This window comes from Misgurnus anguillicaudatus, chromosome 24 (assembly GCF_027580225.2).
Source record: "Misgurnus anguillicaudatus chromosome 24, ASM2758022v2, whole genome shotgun sequence".
In the NCBI taxonomy this organism is placed as follows: domain Eukaryota; kingdom Metazoa; phylum Chordata; class Actinopteri; order Cypriniformes; family Cobitidae; genus Misgurnus; species Misgurnus anguillicaudatus.
In genome coordinates this window covers 34,256,430-34,275,842 of record NC_073360.2, presented here as the reverse complement: position 1 = coordinate 34,275,842, position 19,413 = coordinate 34,256,430, and the positions used below count along the sequence as shown (strand labels likewise).

The 19,413-nt window shown below is 39.8% G+C and overlaps 1 protein-coding gene across 10 annotated transcripts in view; it reads right to left on the bottom strand.

Moving 5' to 3' along the window:
• robo2 (roundabout, axon guidance receptor, homolog 2 (Drosophila)) overlaps positions 1-19,413 on the bottom strand; it is a 630,465-nt gene that overhangs the window by 484,516 nt on the left and 126,536 nt on the right. Inside the window, exon 1 of one of the 10 annotated variants that reach the window (XM_055197225.2) lies at positions 13,941-14,607. The exons of the other annotated variants lie outside the window; for them this stretch is intronic. Within the exon in view, the coding sequence (XP_055053200.1) occupies positions 13,941-14,067 (127 nt within the window). The 5' untranslated portion in view covers positions 14,068-14,607. Of the gene's footprint in view, positions 1-13,940; positions 14,608-19,413 lie in introns of those variants that run through there. 10 annotated transcript variants of the gene reach the window in all.

Sequence of the window (19,413 nt, the reverse complement as noted above, 5' to 3'; positions counted from 1 at the left end):
GCATAAGGTCAGCAGGGCCGGCCCGAGGCATAAGCGAACTAAGCGGCCGCTTGGCCACGGGGCCCCCAATCGTTTTTTTTTTTACAATAAAATAACTTAAACAAGTAATATAAATGAAGGAATGAATGAATGAATGAATACGAATGTATAAATGAATAATTGAAGACAAAAAAATCTGATTTACAGACAACTAGCTAGCGTTTGAGACTCATGCGCAATATAGACACCTCGCGTGCATTGACAATTCGCGCCGGTGTGCAAGTGTGCGTAACTGTAATAAATGATAAGCCATGTCACAAAAAAGTATTTATCCCTCTAGTGCCGAAAAGATAAAGAAGAAAAGGACAGAGGAGAAAAAAAGCAAGATAAAGGTATGTTTGCATGATTATTTACAGTATGTTTAAGTTGTTCAGCATGAGCTAGATGTGTGACAGATCGCAGTTGATCCGTGATCGACCCACAGTTCAGGTCGCATGCGATTTTGCAGATTAATATGCAAATTTAAATAGGGAAAGTTTATCATTTCACATGCTAATTTTAGCCCTTACTTTATGTGCAACTTTGTTCTTTTAATAAATGTTTGTAATTTCTTTATTTAAAAAAAAGAATTGGTGATGGGGCCCCCAAACAAATTCTGCTTAGGGCCCCTAAGATGCTCGGGCCGGCGCTGAAGATCAGTCTCAAAAATAACTAGCCAGTGTTTCCCAACCATTGTGCCGTGGCAGACTAGTGTGCGGTGACCACGTGTTTGGTGTGCCATGGAAAAATAACACTGCCACAGTGTTTAAAAAAGCACTCGAAGCTAGCTACCAGGTTGCTGAATTGGTCACGGCTGCATGTATCACTGTCATCAATTCCAGCCAGGATATCATTTGTGTTCATCAAAACATCATCAGGTTTAATACGTTTAATACAGTATAATATTTTAGTTTAACAAGTCATTTAAGCATTGCAATACATATTTGGGCAGATCTAAATGCTTATTGTGAAAGTTGTGTGCCGTATGATTTTTTTACTTATCAAAACTGGTTGGGAAACACTGAACGTCTTTAGTAAATCCTGACAGTCGTTACTTAACGGCAAAGTGATGGTGTGGGATGGCACAAGCTGTTAGTAAATCTGGCCCCTAGATTTCTAAACTAGACATTATTTCAAAAACCCTGATAAACCTTGTGCTTAATTTTATTAGACCATTTGAGACCATCCATCATTGTGAAGTGCTTAAATGTGGACACTTTCTTTTTCACAGAGTTTCACCATTTTGAACAGGAGTGAAGAACGACAAACTGAATTTGTGTTTTATACCCAAATGTGAGGCATTCAACTTCCATTAGAAGTCAGAAATTAATCAAGCGTAACATTCAAACATATTTTTCTATTAAGGACTGCAATAACTGATTGCATATCTGAATGAAAAAAAGAATAAAGTGCTTTACTATTTTTTCTGCTTTACTTGTAAAACCGTAAAATCGAAAATGTGTGGATAACGACAACATTTTAGCATTAGATATACTACTGTGACTTACATATAGCATTACAGAAAACATTAAAGATGATTTAAAGGATAATTCCGGTATTTAACACTTTGAGTCTCATTTCTGGTTTGTTTTGGATGAACTACAGTGATGGACACAGAAATTTTGACAATGGGTTGTGTCTTGACTTTTCGACTCATTTAGAAGCGTCTCTTGACTGCTTCAGAATGAAAGTCAATGGCCATGCACAAAATGTCATTAAAACAACACTTAACGTTCATTTTCAAAACTGTACTACTCACCGAGTGGTTCGTGGTGTTCGTTGATGATTAAAAACAAATATATTTGGCGCAATGTATGATTTCAATCCGTGTTATTTGATATAGTGGAACTATTTTTTCAGATACCTCACAACCGCGTATATACTTCCGCTCTATATTTGAGTCTGAAGCATGAATGAATGTAGTCCAACACACTGTAATAAAACGGTAACATACTTTCAAAATCAAGTTTATTTATAACGCTTACACCATCCAATATGTTTTTTCATCGGCAGAACAATAAAGAAGATATTTTGCAGAAACCCCAGTGCTCCGTCATGCAAGTCAACAGATCCGCACACTTTAAGAGCTAAAGCATATATATCCAATACAACAGTAATCCCCCATAACTCCGTGTGACATATTGACGTCTTGTGAAGCAAATCAATCAGTTTTTGCAAGAAACTGAACGTTATTTACAACATTATTAGCGTGAATGCCAAAGCAGGAAGCGCGTTTTCCGTTTGAGGCGATCTTCCACTGGTGTCGTTTGGTGGCTGTTGGCTATGGATGTTGGTCTGTCTGCGCCACCTATAGAGCGGGAGCGTGAAGCGCACTTCCTGCTTGGCAAAAGCTCGGCATTAACACTGTAAAATATTTATATATATATATTCGAATCTCAAAACTGAAAATCGATTGTCAACCCACGGAACGAATATTCGAATATTCTGGTCCAGCCCTACAAATATGGGAAATATTTCTTCAAATAAAACACGACAGAAACTGTATTTCGCTACACAACTTGTTTTTAATCATCAACGAACACCACAAACCACTCGGTGAGTAGCACAGTTTTGAAAATGAACGTTAAGTGTTGTTTTAATGACATGTTTGTGCATGGCCATTGACTTCCATTCTGAAGCAGTCAAGAGACTCTTCTAAACGAGTCAAAAACTCAAGACACGACCCATTGTCAAAATTTCTGTGTCCATCACTGTAGTTCATCCAAAACAAACCAGAAATGAGACTCAAAGTGTTAAATACCGGAATTATCCTTTAAGTATTCAATAGTGTTAGTCTTAGGCAGCTGTGGCACAAACATTACATTGGGTGGTGGTCTAATAAATTTGTTAAGGACTGTATATTATCCATCACTCCGAAATGCACAAACTCTATTCTGGCATTTCCGAGAACTCGTCTAAGAGTCTCCTGGTCCCACTATCAACAGAAATGTTCTTTATGCTGCCCTGTCAACGCTGCATTCCTCTCCAGATGCATGTTGATCTCTCACGGTAAGATTTCCCTACACTCCTGCATGTCTTTATACCAAGCCTGGAATGTTGAGCGCTGCGCCATTGCTTCCCAAACGTTATTGAATGAGACAGGGACACAGAGCATTTGGAGAAAGAGCAGGCCTCACCAACTGCAATAACAATGTATAATTTAATCCAAGGCTGTGTTCCGACCCTCTGCAGACCCACAGCAACTCCTCCCCGGGTCCTTGCATTATTCAAGCTAATGGTGACCCTGAAATAGAAAAACCGCTTCTTATCTCTTCAAAGTTTTATAGAGTAGAGCGCTTAGAGAGTAGAAGGGAAGTACTCGGGTAAAAAGTGACATGTTTGCGCTAATGCGAGATGAAAGATGTTTTTGGCCTAGAGAGCGTCAGTCGGGGCCGGCAGTGGTGAGATCTCATTTGACGAGGAAGTGACATAATACCTTGAGGGAACTTCTTGATGGTCTGGGTCTAATGACTTGATTTGAGTAACTTGTGACATAATTTGAGGGACATCTACTGTAAGAGGGTCATTGGACACTGGTGATCCTGTAGGGGTCTTTTGTAGCAGGATCAAGAAGCAACTGACTGACAAGTCTCACCAAATTAAGCTATAATCACAAGAGGCACATGGAAATAACTGTAACAGCGAAATAAAGAGATGTGACAACCATTTAAAGATGCCATGGAAAGTTCATTCAGCAAAAAATCGTATTGGTATAGTTGATGGCCAACTAAAATACAGAGACTAAAGAAGCTTCTCTCTTCTAGGATCCAGCATGAAGATAAGAAAAAAATATCATACTCTGTTAAATTTCCAGCCTGACCATCTGCAGGTGTATCTCACAGGACCGGCAAACAGACCAAAACCAGACTGGTCCATTGGTGTGTTATATTTTGATCTATATGAGAAAGGTTTAAAAATAGACTCAGGACACACCACTGCGTTAAAATGTACCCAATGCTGGGTTATTTATCCCAACTGCTGCTGGGTTATTATAACTCATGGTTAACATTGGGTCATTTTTAACCCCGCATGTGTTCTGTTCAATATTTACCCAGCATGGGTTAAAAATAACCCAGCCATTTTGAGACTGTAATAGTTAAAGTTTGGACACTGATTGATCTTACACTGAAATTATTTCATTTTGAAGACAAGTTCTATTTATTTATTTATTTGTGTTAATTCAGACACATTGATCTACACAACTTGTCTAGATTAACCGGTTCTCACTTAAAGAATAATTCCGGTATTTAACACTTTGAGTCTCATTTCTGGTTTGTTTTGGATGAACTACAGTGATGGACACAGAAATTTTGACAATGGGTCGTGTCTTGACTTTTCGACTCATTTAGACGCGTCTCTTGACTGCTTCAGAATGGAAGTCAATGACCATGCACAAACATGTCATTAAAACAACACTTAACGTTCTTTTTCAAAACTGTGCTACTCACCGAGTGGTTCGTGGTGTTCGTTGATGATTAAAAACAAGTTGTGTAGCGAAATACAGTTTGTATTGCTTTGGCATTCACGCTAATAGTGTTGTAAATAACGTTCAGTTTCTTGCAAAAACTGATTGATTTGCTTCACAAGACGTCAATATGTCACACGGAGTTATGGGGGATTACTGTTGTATTGGATATGCTTTTGCTCTTAAAGTGTGCGGATCTGTTGACTTGCATGACGGAGCACTGGGGTTTCTGAAAAATATCTTCTTTATTGTTCTGCCGTTGAAAAAAACATATTGGATGGTGTAAGTGTTATAAATAAACTTGATTTTGAAAGTATGCTACCGTTTTATTACAGTTTGTTGGACTACGTTCATTCATGCTTCAGACTCAAATATAGAGCGGAAGTATATACGCGGTTGTGAGGTATCTGAAAAAATAGTTCCACTATAGCAAATAACACGGATTGAAATCATACATTGGGCCAATATATTTGTTTTTAATCATCAACGAACACCACGAACCACTCGGTGAGTAGTACAGTTTTGAAAATCAACGTTAAGTGTTGTTTTAATGACATGTTTGTGCGTAGTCATTGACTTCCATTCTGAAGCAGTCAAGAGACGTTTCTAAATGAGTCGAAAAGTCAAGACACCCATTGTCAAAATTTCTGTGTCCATCACAGTAGTTCATCCAAAACAAACCAGAAATGAGACTCAAAGTGTTAAATACCGGAATTATCCTTTAAATATAACCATATTTGCTGGAATGCTGTAAATAAATAAATAAAAGGTGTTTACAAACATAATTTTAATCATTTGAATGTAAGATCAAAAGAGTGTCCAAACCTTTGCCTGCTAGAAAATGTTAAAAAGGTAACATTGGTTAATTTGGCATATCCAGTTCACCAGATGCTTTTGGTCTGTGGGAGGAAAATACATTTGCATTTGTCTAAAGACAAATAGTCATTAAACACTAAATTGCGGTCTCCACCTTTGTTTATAAGATAAATTAATTTGAAACTCATTTGAAAAAGTAATAAAATGGTGAGTATTAAATTAAAAAACATATTTGTCAAAAATAATTCAAATGTCTAGTTTCATATATCTGTCTAGTTTTCCCAAATTGCACAGGCCTACTACTTAGGGTTACATAAAGGATAATAACGTTACAGTGACAGTGATGCACCATAAATAAAGATGAGCAGACGTGGCCAAACTTTTGACTGGTATTAAAAAGTTCCCTAAGCAATATTCATGTAATTACCATCATGGTGTTGAGGCTGCTGGCCAAAGAAGCATGTGGACTAGTGCTAGTGTGTGAGTATGAGAGAGAGAGAGAGAGAGACGGGGTTAGAGAGTCTTATGTCGTAAAATCTACATATCCTCATATCCATCAGGCTCTGCTGTCATTTCATCGACATAAAATCCCCCATAAAACACAGATACTATTGGGAACGCACCCCACTGCAATTAGACAGAAGCTTCATTAGAGAGAGTGTGACGGAAATGGCAGCATTCAGCGGAAGGGGCAGAACGGGGCAGATGTGCTCTTTTCACACACTCCAACGAGGCTCTAACTGTCCAACAGGACTCAAAATATAAATAACACGGTGGAAACAATAATGAAATATCTGTGTCAAGATGAATAACAGCTATATGCACAAGTCAGCAGATGCTCTAACAAAAATGCAGTTATGTAAAACTAAATGCATCTGAATGGTCAGTGTTGGGAAGCAACCGGAAAAAAAGGAACAATGCTGCGAAATTCTCACTACACGATACATATCACGATACAGGGTTGTGATCGAGGGGCAACCTTACGATCTCTCTGATAAAGCCAATACTGAATGGTCAATACTGGTCAATTCCCATCGACCTCCATGTTAAAATGCCCAACTTTACAGTAGAAAATAATGTGTTTACAGCCTGGTACAAAAAATGTTTTGGGTCTATTTACAGTAGCTCATTTTGCCCTTCATGACAACTGTGAGGGGGGTGATATTTTTGTAACTTATCCGTTTAATTATATTAAGCTTTTAAGTTTTGCATAATTAAGTGCGTGGCCACTTGAGTGACGGGTGAACTGCCACTGCTGTCACTAGAATCGAGCTAGGGGGCGTGGTTTCAGCAACCAGTCACCTCAGCTTCACCCACGTCCAGCCTCTTTACCTATTTTCGAAAATCTGCGAGTGATGCGCGGCCAAGATGGCGACGGCACCGCCTACCATTAGCTTCAAAAGCAATCTTTAGAACACTATGGGTGACGTAGTTTCATGTTTTGATGGAAACCTAGCTGGTGTTTAATTTCAGAGATAAGAAGAATGTTATCTAGTGGTCGGGATGTAAACTCCAAATGAAACAAATGCCATGAATCTTGTATGATTGTAATAAAAAAATATTTTGATATAGCTTTTTTGAGAATCGTTATAGTGTTATATAGACGGTTTCATCGTACGCACGTGCGGTGACGCGGTTACGTGTCTGGTCAGAACTCTACTTCCGGTTTCTGTTTGTTTAATGGTCTGACTTGTTGCTAAACCGAACTCTTGAACGAATACCTCGTCGAAAATAACGAATGTTTTGGTTTCCTAGGTAATCTACGTGTTGTTTATTTTGCTTGTTATATAAATAAACTACTTTAAAAGAACTTGTTTTTAGGCAAGGCAAGGCAAGGCATGTGCTCTTTTCACACACTCCAACGAGGCTCTAACTGTCCAACAGGACTCAAAATATAAATAACACGGTGGAAACAATAATGAAATATCTGTGTCAAGATGAATAACAGCTATATGCACAAGTCAGCAGATGCTCTAACAAAAATGCAGTTATGTAAAACTAAATGCATCTGAATGGTCAGTGTTGGGAAGCAACCGGAAAAAAAGGAACAATGCTGCGAAATTCTCACTACACGATACATATCACGATACAGGGTTGTGATCGAGGGGCAACCTTACGATCTCTCTGATAAAGCCAATACTGAATGGTCAATACTGGTCAATTCCCATCGACCTCCATGTTAAAATGCCCAACTTTACAGTAGAAAATAATGTGTTTACAGCCTGGTACAAAAAATGTTTTGGGTCTATTTACAGTAGCTCATTTTGCCCTTCATGACAACTGTGAGGGGGGTGATATTTTTGTAACTTATCCGTTTAATTATATTAAGCTTTTAAGTTTTGCATAATTAAGTGCGTGGCCACTTGAGTGACGGGTGAACTGCCACTGCTGTCACTAGAATCGAGCTAGGGGGCGTGGTTTCAGCAACCAGTCACCTCAGCTTCACCCACGTCCAGCCTCTTTACCTATTTTCGAAAATCTGCGAGTGATGCGCGGCCAAGATGGCGACGGCACCGCCTACCATTAGCTTCAAAAGCAATCTTTAGAACACTATGGGTGACGTTACCAATACTACGTCCATATTTTTTACAGTCTATGGTTGCGATGCAATGTGTTGCGATACATTGCAATACTGTAAAACAAGGTTGTATATTGGGATATTTCTTATTTTAGGAATATAATAGGATAGAATTTTAGAAAAGCTGTCATTGAGAACACACCACCATATGCAAACCTTAGCCAAAGAAGTGGTGCGCTAGTACTTCCTGTCACTAGCCATGTTTCCATCACCACCAGGCGCATTTTGAAGTATTGCAAAAAAAATTTTGATGGAAATGTCAAATATCGAATAAAATCCATTAATTCCCAAAATTGCCTCGCTTGAGGTGGTTTTTGACGTATGCGAAAAATGTAAATGTGAATAATGGGAGATGGAAACGCTTTGGCTGAAAAATTCTGACGTAGCAAACATTAAACACATGAGACTGACCGTTTAGCTGTTTTCACTGATTTTGTCTTTACCATCATCTTGATGCCCTTGCTGCTAATGCCTGCATTTAGTTTGGCAATTACATGCTGGACTGCTAATAAAATAATAACTTGCCCTATCGTGACTACATGCCGTCCTGTCTCCATTTTCCAAGAGTACCTTTGTTTTGTTTACTGTTGAAAAGTTTCATTTCATGTTTTGATGGAAACCTAGCTGGTGTTTAATTTCAGAGATAAGAAGAATGTTATCTAGTGGTCGGGATGTAAACTCCAAATGAAACAAATGCCATGAATCTTGTATGATTGTAATAAAAAAATATTTTGATATAGCTTTTTTGAGAATCGTTATAGTGTTATATAGACGGTTTCATCGTACGCACGTGCGGTGACGCGGTTACGTGTCTGGTCAGAACTCTACTTCCGGTTTCTGTTTGTTTAATGGTCTGACTTGTTGCTAAACCGAACTCTTGAACGAATACCTCGTCGAAAATAACGAATGTTTTGGTTTCCTAGGTAATCTACGTGTTGTTTATTTTGCTTGTTATATAAATAAACTACTAAAAGGACTTGTTTTTATTTATTCTTAGTGGAGTTTACCGGAAGGTACGTGTTTTCCACGAAAGCCACTTGTTTATGTTGTTACTGCTGAAACTGTTTATTACAAAAAAAACACGATACTCGCATGTATTAATAATTTAAACCCCAATTTACAGTTACGAAAATTAAAGGGGGGGGTGCAGGTTAACCAACACTGTCGATTAATGGGTACGTAACTCACGCAAAAATATGTATATCATTTTTAAAATGTCTTAAAAATGGTCTTAAAGACCTTTTTTTCCGTTTTTGGTATTAACATTTTTTTATGCAATTTGGCGATGATGTCATGTTGGGGAGAAGTGGAGGAAGCCTATCTGTCTGTCTGTCTGTCTATCTATCTATATCTATGTATTTATTTATAGTCTGAATCTGAATACTGTACTTTACTCGTCTCTCTAGTCACTCTCAATGGTCTCAAGGGGGTTTTGGGTAAATTCTCTCCCCAACGTGACGTAATACAGTGCATTGTAGGGGAAAGGAGATTCATTACAAACCGCTGTACTTTTTCGTATTATATTCTGTTATGTGATACCCAACAACATAAAATACAATGGATAACAGTTTAAATGATTATTTTCAACAAGCAAATTGCACAAATTTACCCGGCAACACGCCCTTTTACCATGTTTTTTGTGGTAAAAGTGTAGTAACCCTGTTATTTTTTAGTGTTTATTGATTACCATTAACTGTAGTAAAACCATGGTTAATTTTCGTAAGGGGATGCCTTTGTTTACACATGCACATTCCACATGCAACCATAAGAAACTCCATAAACCACCACACTTCAGCTCCCAAGTAAGATATCACTACCTGTTATAAGAGCAGCGATAAGGTTGGAAGCAACTTGTCGAGATGTTGCGTCACTGATGGCGATGGGAAACAATAATTGAATGTGCCACTGAACCGTCTGCTCGCCGAGTGCCACGCAACAGAGGAACGGAGAAATTATTATTCTCTCATGCACAGTTGGTATCAGTTGTCTCGCAGGAACATAATGAGGAACATGGAGACAGCCGCCGAGATCGGGGCCCACGAGAGAGTGCCTAAAATCCAATTCCACACGAGCAGCAAGTTGTGAGGATTGTTAATTGCTTCTCCGATTCCACCCGCTATGAAAATCTGGCCACCCAGGACCCAAGACTCTCAAATAGGAGAATAGGATGGCGAATTGAGGTCCGTAAGCAAGGTGCTTTCTTTCTCATTAGACTGTAGGCACAGGCACGGACTTGCACGAAGGTGCTCCACGGTCACAAGCAAACGGAGACCTGGGGGGGACATTAGACTTCTGAGCACTGGGTTTATGTTCATTTTCATGGACTAGGCAGCCACGACGAAGCCAGACAGGCAAGCGCACAGCCAGCGCATTAGAATTCACCACGATTCTGAAGCTGTGCCATCTCTTCTCAGTGGGTGGCCTACAGGTCCTCTCGCGTTTCGGCATTTGTCACACGGATGGACTATATTTCGGTGGTTCGGTGACCGTGAGCAATGGAAAAGGGAAATAAAGTCTGATGAAAAAGGAAATATTTTGAAGGGGACATTGGGTTTTAAACAGATGGAGGGTGACTTTAAGTGGGATCGGTTTGCCCTCTAAATGCCACGCCCCTCAGGTGGCCCTAGAGAATCAACCCCTATTAGGACGAAAAGATTGACTAGCACATTTAAATTTAGGAGGACTTGTGTGTTTATGTCGGGGAGAGATAGCAAAGGGTTCGACTTTGGCCCTAGAGAATTGCTTGCTATCAGATGGCAGTAACATTTAAATACATGGGGAACAAACTTGAATTTCATTTTAGATAACCTGAGACAGCGTAGGGACAACAGAAGTGCAACAAAAATGTAAACGGATTACACTACACACAGATTATAGAAATGTGACACGCAATTTGCATACAACAAACATAACATTAACAAACCTTTGTTGCACAGAATCACAGCCTTGTTTTATAGAAAGCAAGGGGAAAAGTAGAGATGCTCCAATTTTACATTTTCTGATGCCGATAGTTTGGTGGTTATATTAACTTGCATTAACCAAATTCTGAAGGTTACATTTTTTTCATATTGAACATTAAACTAGTAATGTTTCTTTACATTTTCTATACACAGTCCTTAAATTCTTTGAATTTTTCATTTCTCTTTTGATTGACAAGACATTATATATTGTCCGATATCCAATATTTTATCCACCGATACCGAATTTTTGGCCGATATATCGGCGCATTTCTGGTAAAAAGCAAAATTATCGGTATCTATCTGTTTCCATAGATGTCATTCTAAGTAACTTAATATTGATTTTCAATGTCAGATTTTGTATCGGTGCAACCCTGGTTAACACTTTATGGGCCGGTTTCCCGGACATGGTTTATCCAGACTGATATCACAGAAAGTTGTGTAATAGTCACGAAAAATTTGATTCATTTATTTGTGTCCATGGCATGAAATTCAGCTTTTTTACATGCCTTGAGAACAAATTTATTTTCAGGTCACTAGCACAAATTTCTATAAATAGTTTTTCATGGCCGTGGCACGACTTTCTTTTTAGTGTCATTTTATGTATTGTTTTCTCATTGGTTTTTCTATTTTCTTACCATTGTTGCTTGAGGTTGGGGTTTGAATCACTTTCTGTTACATTTTTAGATATCTTAACCCAAACCCCAACTTTAACCCCAACTCCAGACGAGAATAGTTTTAAAAATGGAAGAAAAACATGTAGAAACCAATACATAAAATTTTATCCTAACCCAAACCCCAAATCTAACCCCAACCCCAAGCGACAATGATTTAAAAATAGAAAAAGAGAAAACAATACATAAAATAACATGAAAAAGACATTCGTGCTCAAGGCACGTAAAAAAGCTGAATTTTGCGCCATGGACACGAAAAAAAATTATCAAATTTTTGTAACTACAACACGACTTTCCATGAGATCATGTTGGTATATCCTATTCCCAAACTAAAATGAATGTTTGAGCTGCCTTAATTTCATAAAACGCTGTACTAACATATCTTAACATTTCAGCGTTATTGTTTTTTTGTTACATAACTTCTGTTTGGGGTCTCAAAGGCCATAGACATAAACTGCAATGCATTTTCCCATACGGTATGATGCTCTTACTGGTGTAAGCAGATACAATACACTCCTGTTGTTTAGTTGTGTTTTTTCTCAAATTGTCGCCACACAAAAGCAACATTACCGGAACAGATAGCAGTCACACTGAATTTGCCGATTTACTTTGTGATGAAACACAGAGAAACGGCTTCTCTAATATGCCTGCTGGGATTTGGTTAGGTCAGAGAAACTTAATAAAGAGTTTCCTTTTGAAATTACCATCATTATTTTTACCCAGAAATCATTGGGTTTTCAGCAGAACGTACGTAAGGCTAAAGATGAATGTGAAAATGGAGCTAATTTTGAATTTGCATGTGGGGGAAATACATAAAGCTCCGGGCTACAATTCAGGCTCATATAAATGCCATTGTAAACATCCAAGAGTAACCACTGTTACCAGGCAAACACTCACAAAGACAAACAGATCCCAGAACCGCCGCAGATTGTTGCACACGCTGGTAATGACAGTGCGGCAACAAATATTTGTCCATGCTACGCTGATCTTATCATATCCACAGGTAAAATTACACCTTTTCAAGTGTGTCATGCAGGGGTAATTGGGCGTGCTATGTCATCTTTGCAGAGCGCCGAAACCACACAGCTGTTCTGAATGTGCCATAATTACACCATGGGTGGCAAGTGCCCTCTATCTCACCAAAAGGCCAAAGATTATGGGGATATCACATTTATTTACATCCCACTGAAACCAGGATTATCATATTTACTGCAGAAAGTGTAGGCAAATACTGAATATGATTTTCAATGTTGGACATCATCATTAATGGGCTAAAAAGGGAGAGGGATTCGAATTGCAAACTGTAACAGTGCTTTCGACGCAACTGTTCAAGGGCATGCACCTTTTTTAAAAAAAATCACCGCTTACAAAGTCTTTTAAGAGTCAAATAAAATAAATAGACCTTAGAGAAGTTTAATGAAGCCGTAAAGTTTGAATGGATATTATTGAAAGTTTGCGAAGTGTGTTTCCCCAACAAACAACTTTGGCGATATAAAACATTTCCAACTATGATGCGGATTGAACAGAAGCATAAATCTGTCCGAGCATATCAGCTTTCGACCTTTCAACCAGACGACACTCAACAAGACGTGAGTCAGCTTTCAAGTCCATCTGACACCTGTTAAACAAACATGGTGCCAGAGAAATACACCCACCATCTGCACGAACCTATCCAAAGAAAACAACAAGGGAATGCGTAGGAACCTGGACTGTAGTTGAGCGATCACATCCACAACAGCCTCGCAGGAACCTCTTTGAAAAAGTCTGTATCGGTTGCGACACCCATGGGCTTCGGATGAGCATCAATGAGCCACCGCCAGGAGCGGCCGTTAAGATTACCGCTCTCTCTTTAATCCCACAAAGGGGATTAAATGCCTGAGAAGAGGGAGAGCGGTTCTCTCGTGGATTGGGGGTCTGCTTTGAATTATTAATACTTCTCCACAGCCTGGTAAAACAGGACTTTATCCCGCAATCACAAAAGTAAAACAGAGGTGATGGTTAAGCACATTCACATGCATGGTTACATGGGTTGCATATTTTCGTGGGATCTCATTCCTTCGCTCTCCATCTTCCCGTGCCTTTATAGAGAGCCCAGTAACCTCCTACAGCAGAGCGCAGAGGAAGTGTAATTCTATAAGCGTGGTGGGAAAGCTTTTAGTTGCATCTGCACACACAGCAGAGAAGCACACGGCACAGAAGCGACAAGAGATAAAAACCGGCAATGTCATCTATCAACTTTCAGAGCTTTCAAAACACTCCTTTAGGGGGAAAAATTTATTTTGAAGCAACAACATTTACTCAAGATTTAACAAGGTCAAATTTAATCGATAAGCTAAACGTATACGCATTCGTGTCCCATGAGTGAATGCTTCAACCACTCTTCGGCAAACATAAACATTGCTCACTTCCAAAGTCACAATTTTTAAACTTACCCCCCTTATTCCACCTGCCCTTATTCCTGCCCTGGAGTGATGGATTGGGAGTGTCCAGAAAGACCAGCAGAAACAGAGCGAGTCTCACGGGAGAAAGGTGGAGTCCCGAGCTGGCCCTGAGGGACATCTCCAAGGGTCTGGAGAGGGATTGAAGGTGAAGCTCCTTCACCTGCCCGTATGGCTGCTCGGAGGAGCACGGGGTACCTGACTCGTACGGTTGGTCATCGGTCACAGGCGTGCGTGCTCCTCTGCCGAGTCTCCGAGCTCTGCCCGTGTGTGAGATCTGCTCCTCATTCAAGCTCCATCACGGGAAATGCGAACGAGAGCCTTCATCATCCGAGAGCGATGCTTAGTCTACCCTGCTCAGAGATACCCGCGCTCCGAGTCGAAACATGCGCACGGTTGCATGCACGCGCACATACGCACACGCTCCCTCTCGCTGTCCTCTGTTTCCCCTGCAATGTGTCCCAGCACACTGTGAGAAAATCCCACACCACGTCTCTGTCCTTTTTGTCGTTCAAGCACCACAGCTTGTTTGTCTCGGTGGAGGAGTTTTCAGTGAGGTGGGTAGGAGATGACAGCGTAACTGCACTGTGGGTCACGGCGGGAGAGGAGAGAAGCGGAGAGCGATGCGATGTGGTGACAGCGCTAATCCTGTGATCATAACAGACGTGGAGGCAGAGCGGCTCTTTAAACACTAATAACACTCTCAGCTTCAACTATCAGAGAGAGAAAGTCCTGGAGGATGAGAGAGAGAGAGGAGAAAGAGGAGGGGGTGAAGCAGCGATGTTGGACACTGCCGTAGTCAGCAGGTTTGCTTTTCACTCCACTGTTTCTCCAACTGGGGAAAGTTAGGAGCATTAAAGACCCTCAGGAGGTTCCTGTGCAAATTAAGACCCCCTGAAATTCAAAGCGTCATGCAAAATGCTTACGTTATAGGCTGTTACCGTTCTGTCAGAGGGCGAACGCTCTCCGGGCTCAAGGTTTTAGAGCGTGAGATATGCATGAGATTTATCATCGTTTGGATTCACACAGAGAGCGTAAATAACATCCGTAGTGACAGCAGAGCCATTAGTGACAGCTCGGCTGACAGTTACAGCAAACAATGACATATGAAAACATTTTCTGTTATCTACATGAATAAGTTGTGATTTACGATGACCCTCCTCTTTCGACATCCGCAGTGCACCTATAAATCATTTGATTGGCTGCGGGTACTGTCAGTCAAAATGTGAAAATTATATAAAAAGTGGCTATTATTTATGACAAATATGGCAGCCTTCTATCAAAAGCTTTCATACTGCTTAAATCTTAGTTTAAATATACCAGGTTCAGATGAATCACAGTCAAAAATAGCAGTTTTGGAAGTTTATGTCCTCAGTTAGTCAATAACAAGAAATGAATGGAGAATTGTTAGCCATGTAGCTTGGGGGGGGGACAACGCCTGTGGGTAGGTCTGGGCGATATGTCCAAAAAATTATTACGAAAATGTTTTCCATATCAGTCGATATCGATAATTATCATAATAAATGACAAATCTTTATTCATGTCAAATTTAAAGGAGGATTTTTGCTCCTGAATGAAAGTTGTAAAAACCAGACGGTTAAGTATGGTTTTAAACTACATTTTCTTCTAACAAATACTAAAATCTTGGTTTAATGTTCAGGCATCTGTATTAAATGCAAATATATTTGTTATGAAATGAACATTTCTGACACAGAAAGCAGCAGGCTACTGTCACTTTAAGACCCAAGACAGAATGCTTTAAGTTTCAATATACTGATAAACTTCCAGCTGTTTATGTTTACTTAAACAAAAAAAGAAAAAGTAGTATAGTGATCATGCATGTGTTGTACATATACGAGCTATACACGCTGATAAATAGATGTCAAGAGTGTCGCGTTGCAGTATATTCACTGCAGTGTTGGACCCGCTGTTTTCCCTCAGCTTTCCTGAATTTGTGAATGTCCTGTAAATATATTTTTAAACACTCCACTTTTGAGAAAATATGCTCATTTTCCAGCTCCCCTAGAGTTAAACATTTGATTCTTACTGTTTTGGAATCCATTCAGCTGATCTCCGGGTCTGGCCCTACCACTTTTAGCATAGCTTAGCACTAAGACCAACAAAAAATTAAAAGTTGCGATTTTCTAGGCTGATATGGCTAGTAACTATACTCTCATTCTGGCATAATAATCAAGCACTACCCATTAAAAGTAACCAAGGGGACTATTTTCGGGCAGTTCGTAATATCACTATGCCTGCTGCAGCCATGGTACATCAGCAAAGTCCTTGAGTATTACGCCAGTTTGAGGGTATAGTTCCTAGCCATATCTGCCTTGAAAATCGCAGCTTTTAATTTTCCGTCCGTCTTAGAACACAATGTAACTACAGAAGAGTCTTAAGTTTTAAATAGGAAAAATTTGGATTCCGTGATTCCGTCCACGTCGTCCACATCCCGGAAATCATAGTAATATCTAATAATATCTAACTAACACATGAATAACTTGCCTCATCTTACTCCACTCCTTCAAGTCTAACGTAACTAACACTCTGATTGGGGGGAATTATATCAGTAAATTTATCTTTATCGAATTATCGCCCAGCAATACCTGTGGGCGCTTGCCAGCGTTTTTTTTTTTTTTTTTTTTTGACAAGCGCTTTGGTTGCTATAATCATCTGCTTTGTTTATCAGTCGTTAAACAAAGCGCCGTTTGGTTGTTGTAATATTTGTCCCACCTCTCCTCCACTGTGATTAGACGGTGGAGTAAAAAGTGACATTGACGATTGATTCACCCGAAAATGTTCCAACTCTGGGTGCTCAGTGCCGAGCACAAAAAAAATTTGCAAAGGGTAGGCGCTCAACGTGGACAAAACCCGCCAGCTGCTGCCATTTTTGAAAAGCGCTACACGTCCATTGGAAACAACTGAAAACATACATCGGCCGATGCCGTGAACACATTGTTTGTACACGCCCCCTTAGTCGGTTAGCTTGAGTGCACACAAGGTACAAAACTACATATTTAGCATGCTCAACAGAACCTAAAAACAACAATTCTTAATCGTACTTAGAGATTGTGGTTCAAATAAACAAGGGCACTAACCTATATAAAAACAATGGTGCTCAAAAAAGATTTGCTTAAAACATCTTCTTTTGTGTTCAGCAAAACAATGAAATTCATACAGGTTTGGAACAACTTGAGGGTGAGTAAATGATCATCCCTATGTTAAATTTTGTAATACACACCATAACACCCAATTGGACTGTGAAAACAAGTGCCATACAATTGACTACACAGTAGTGATTCAAGCCTCAAATGTGCAACTGCCTGCATATATCCACGGATATATAAACACAAACCAAGACGCACATCGTCTCCCTTGCAAATGCAAACGAAACACAACAGCGTAATTACAGCCTCACTTACTCTGAAACAGCATCTGTTCCTAATGCAAACATGCAGTAAAAGTGAAATGACGACAAATGAATCCGATCCTCGGAGAGACATAAAAACCACCTTAATCGAGACAAACCGGGCTGCCAGAAAACTCCAGAAACTAAACACATCTACGGCAAAACAGTCAAACCACTTAAAATTCAAATACCCCCACAGCACCTGAGTCTTTGACCACAGGTGTGATTCAAGCTAATACCGGTGCTCAATGTCAGTCGTGACTTTACCCTTTACAGTATGTGCGAACATCTTTATTGCAGATCTGCTGAGGTTTACTGTAAAATCTGTTAATGAATACAAAACTTTTTGCCACTTTTGTGTCATCGCTGAAAAGCGAAGGTCACAGAACAGCTGTACGGATTTTCAATGCTGTTTCTCAGAAAGCACAGCGCAGGTAGAGCATCGCGAGCCTTAGCAACACGCTTACCGTTATGCAAGATTATATAAGAAGTATTCGGCATTTGTTCACGCTGTCATACTTGTACGTTCATCAAGCAACGCTGATAATAGTGATGTCACTTCCCCCGATTTCAATCACAAGAGCACAACATGTATGGTGGCAGAGCTACCGCTATGAAAAGCCAAAGCCCTGTGATGTGAAAACAAAGTCAATGCCACAGCCAATGAAAGGAAGCATAGCCTCTCTCAGCACGCTCTGTAATTTAAAGAACGGCGATTGTCTGATAAATGAAGGCTCATTTGCATAAGCTGCTAATTATTGCCTTAGCCGAGCTCGAGATGGAAAATGAAGATCTCAGGATGGGAAAAACAGAAACGTTATCAATACAAACTCTCAAATTTCATTGGCACTACAATGCTTTAAGAACTCCTATGGTGCGGATATAATGGAAATAAGCTCTAACTTAAATCAAAGACAGGATGTCAGTTCCTCAGGAGCCAGTTTGCCTAAACCGTTTGTAGACGGGTCCGTTACCCCAATACATTCAACTTCTTTATTTCAACATTCAAGAACAATGAGAAAATGAGCCAAGTGTTGGATAATAGATAGAGTAGACGGAGGAGAAGTGGGAGGCATGGTTCCTGGGAAGTTGGCACTGGACTTGATGATGAAACATGGGTTGAGGGGCTCCTGGATCCATGTTGGGGTAAGTCTGACAGCTTATCACCCTCAGACAAGAACCCCCTGGATAAACACAGTCCGAATGGGAGCGGAGTGCATTGCTGTGATAAGAAAATGAAGTTCGGTGAGGCAAAAGACTAAAGGGGGAAAGATATGTAGAGAAGCGTACGAAATAAACCTCAAGAAGAGACTGCCAACAGTGGCAGTATTGCCAGGAATGCATCTCTAGTTCGGTGCGGCTAAACCTCTTAAAAAATTTACACATAGACATTCAGCGGCAGCCAATGTAGGTTATCAAAGACGCGTGTGTGCGTTAGTTGTTTGTAATGAAACATGGAAGACAGAAGGAAAAACGTCTTTTCCCAGTTACAGGACGCCGAGCACAACATGAAATGTGCTTTGGGCACAGGAAGTGACACAGCGTACAGTCACTATAAATTCTCTGAAATAGTTACAAAAGAGCCAGATTGCATCAGAGTTAAGCCAACTGCAAAGATAGGAAAAATAGATGCTTTATTTCGACAATTCAGACATATGCAGCTGCACCCACTTCTCATATGACTAAATCACGTTTTGTAAATCGCTACCGGACAGAGTTTGATTGTTGTTGTCTTTATACGGAAGACTGTTATGCAATCTTGAAATAATAATAATAATAATAATAATAATAATTCTTAAGCGTTGCCACCATCTGGCTCATGATTAACTTTCCAATTACAATTCAACAATCAGAGCAACGCCACTTCTTACACAGGAAATAACTGCTGCGATTATGGCTATTATTAGCCTCGAGTACTCTGACTTATGAATATTAATCCTATGAATGGACTTGTTTTTATACAACATAAACTGGCAAAACAGTGCATGGATTATCAAAGCAGCAGAGACATGAAAGTCTAAAAAAAAGTTTAGCTAAGCAAAAATGCGAGTGGCCAAA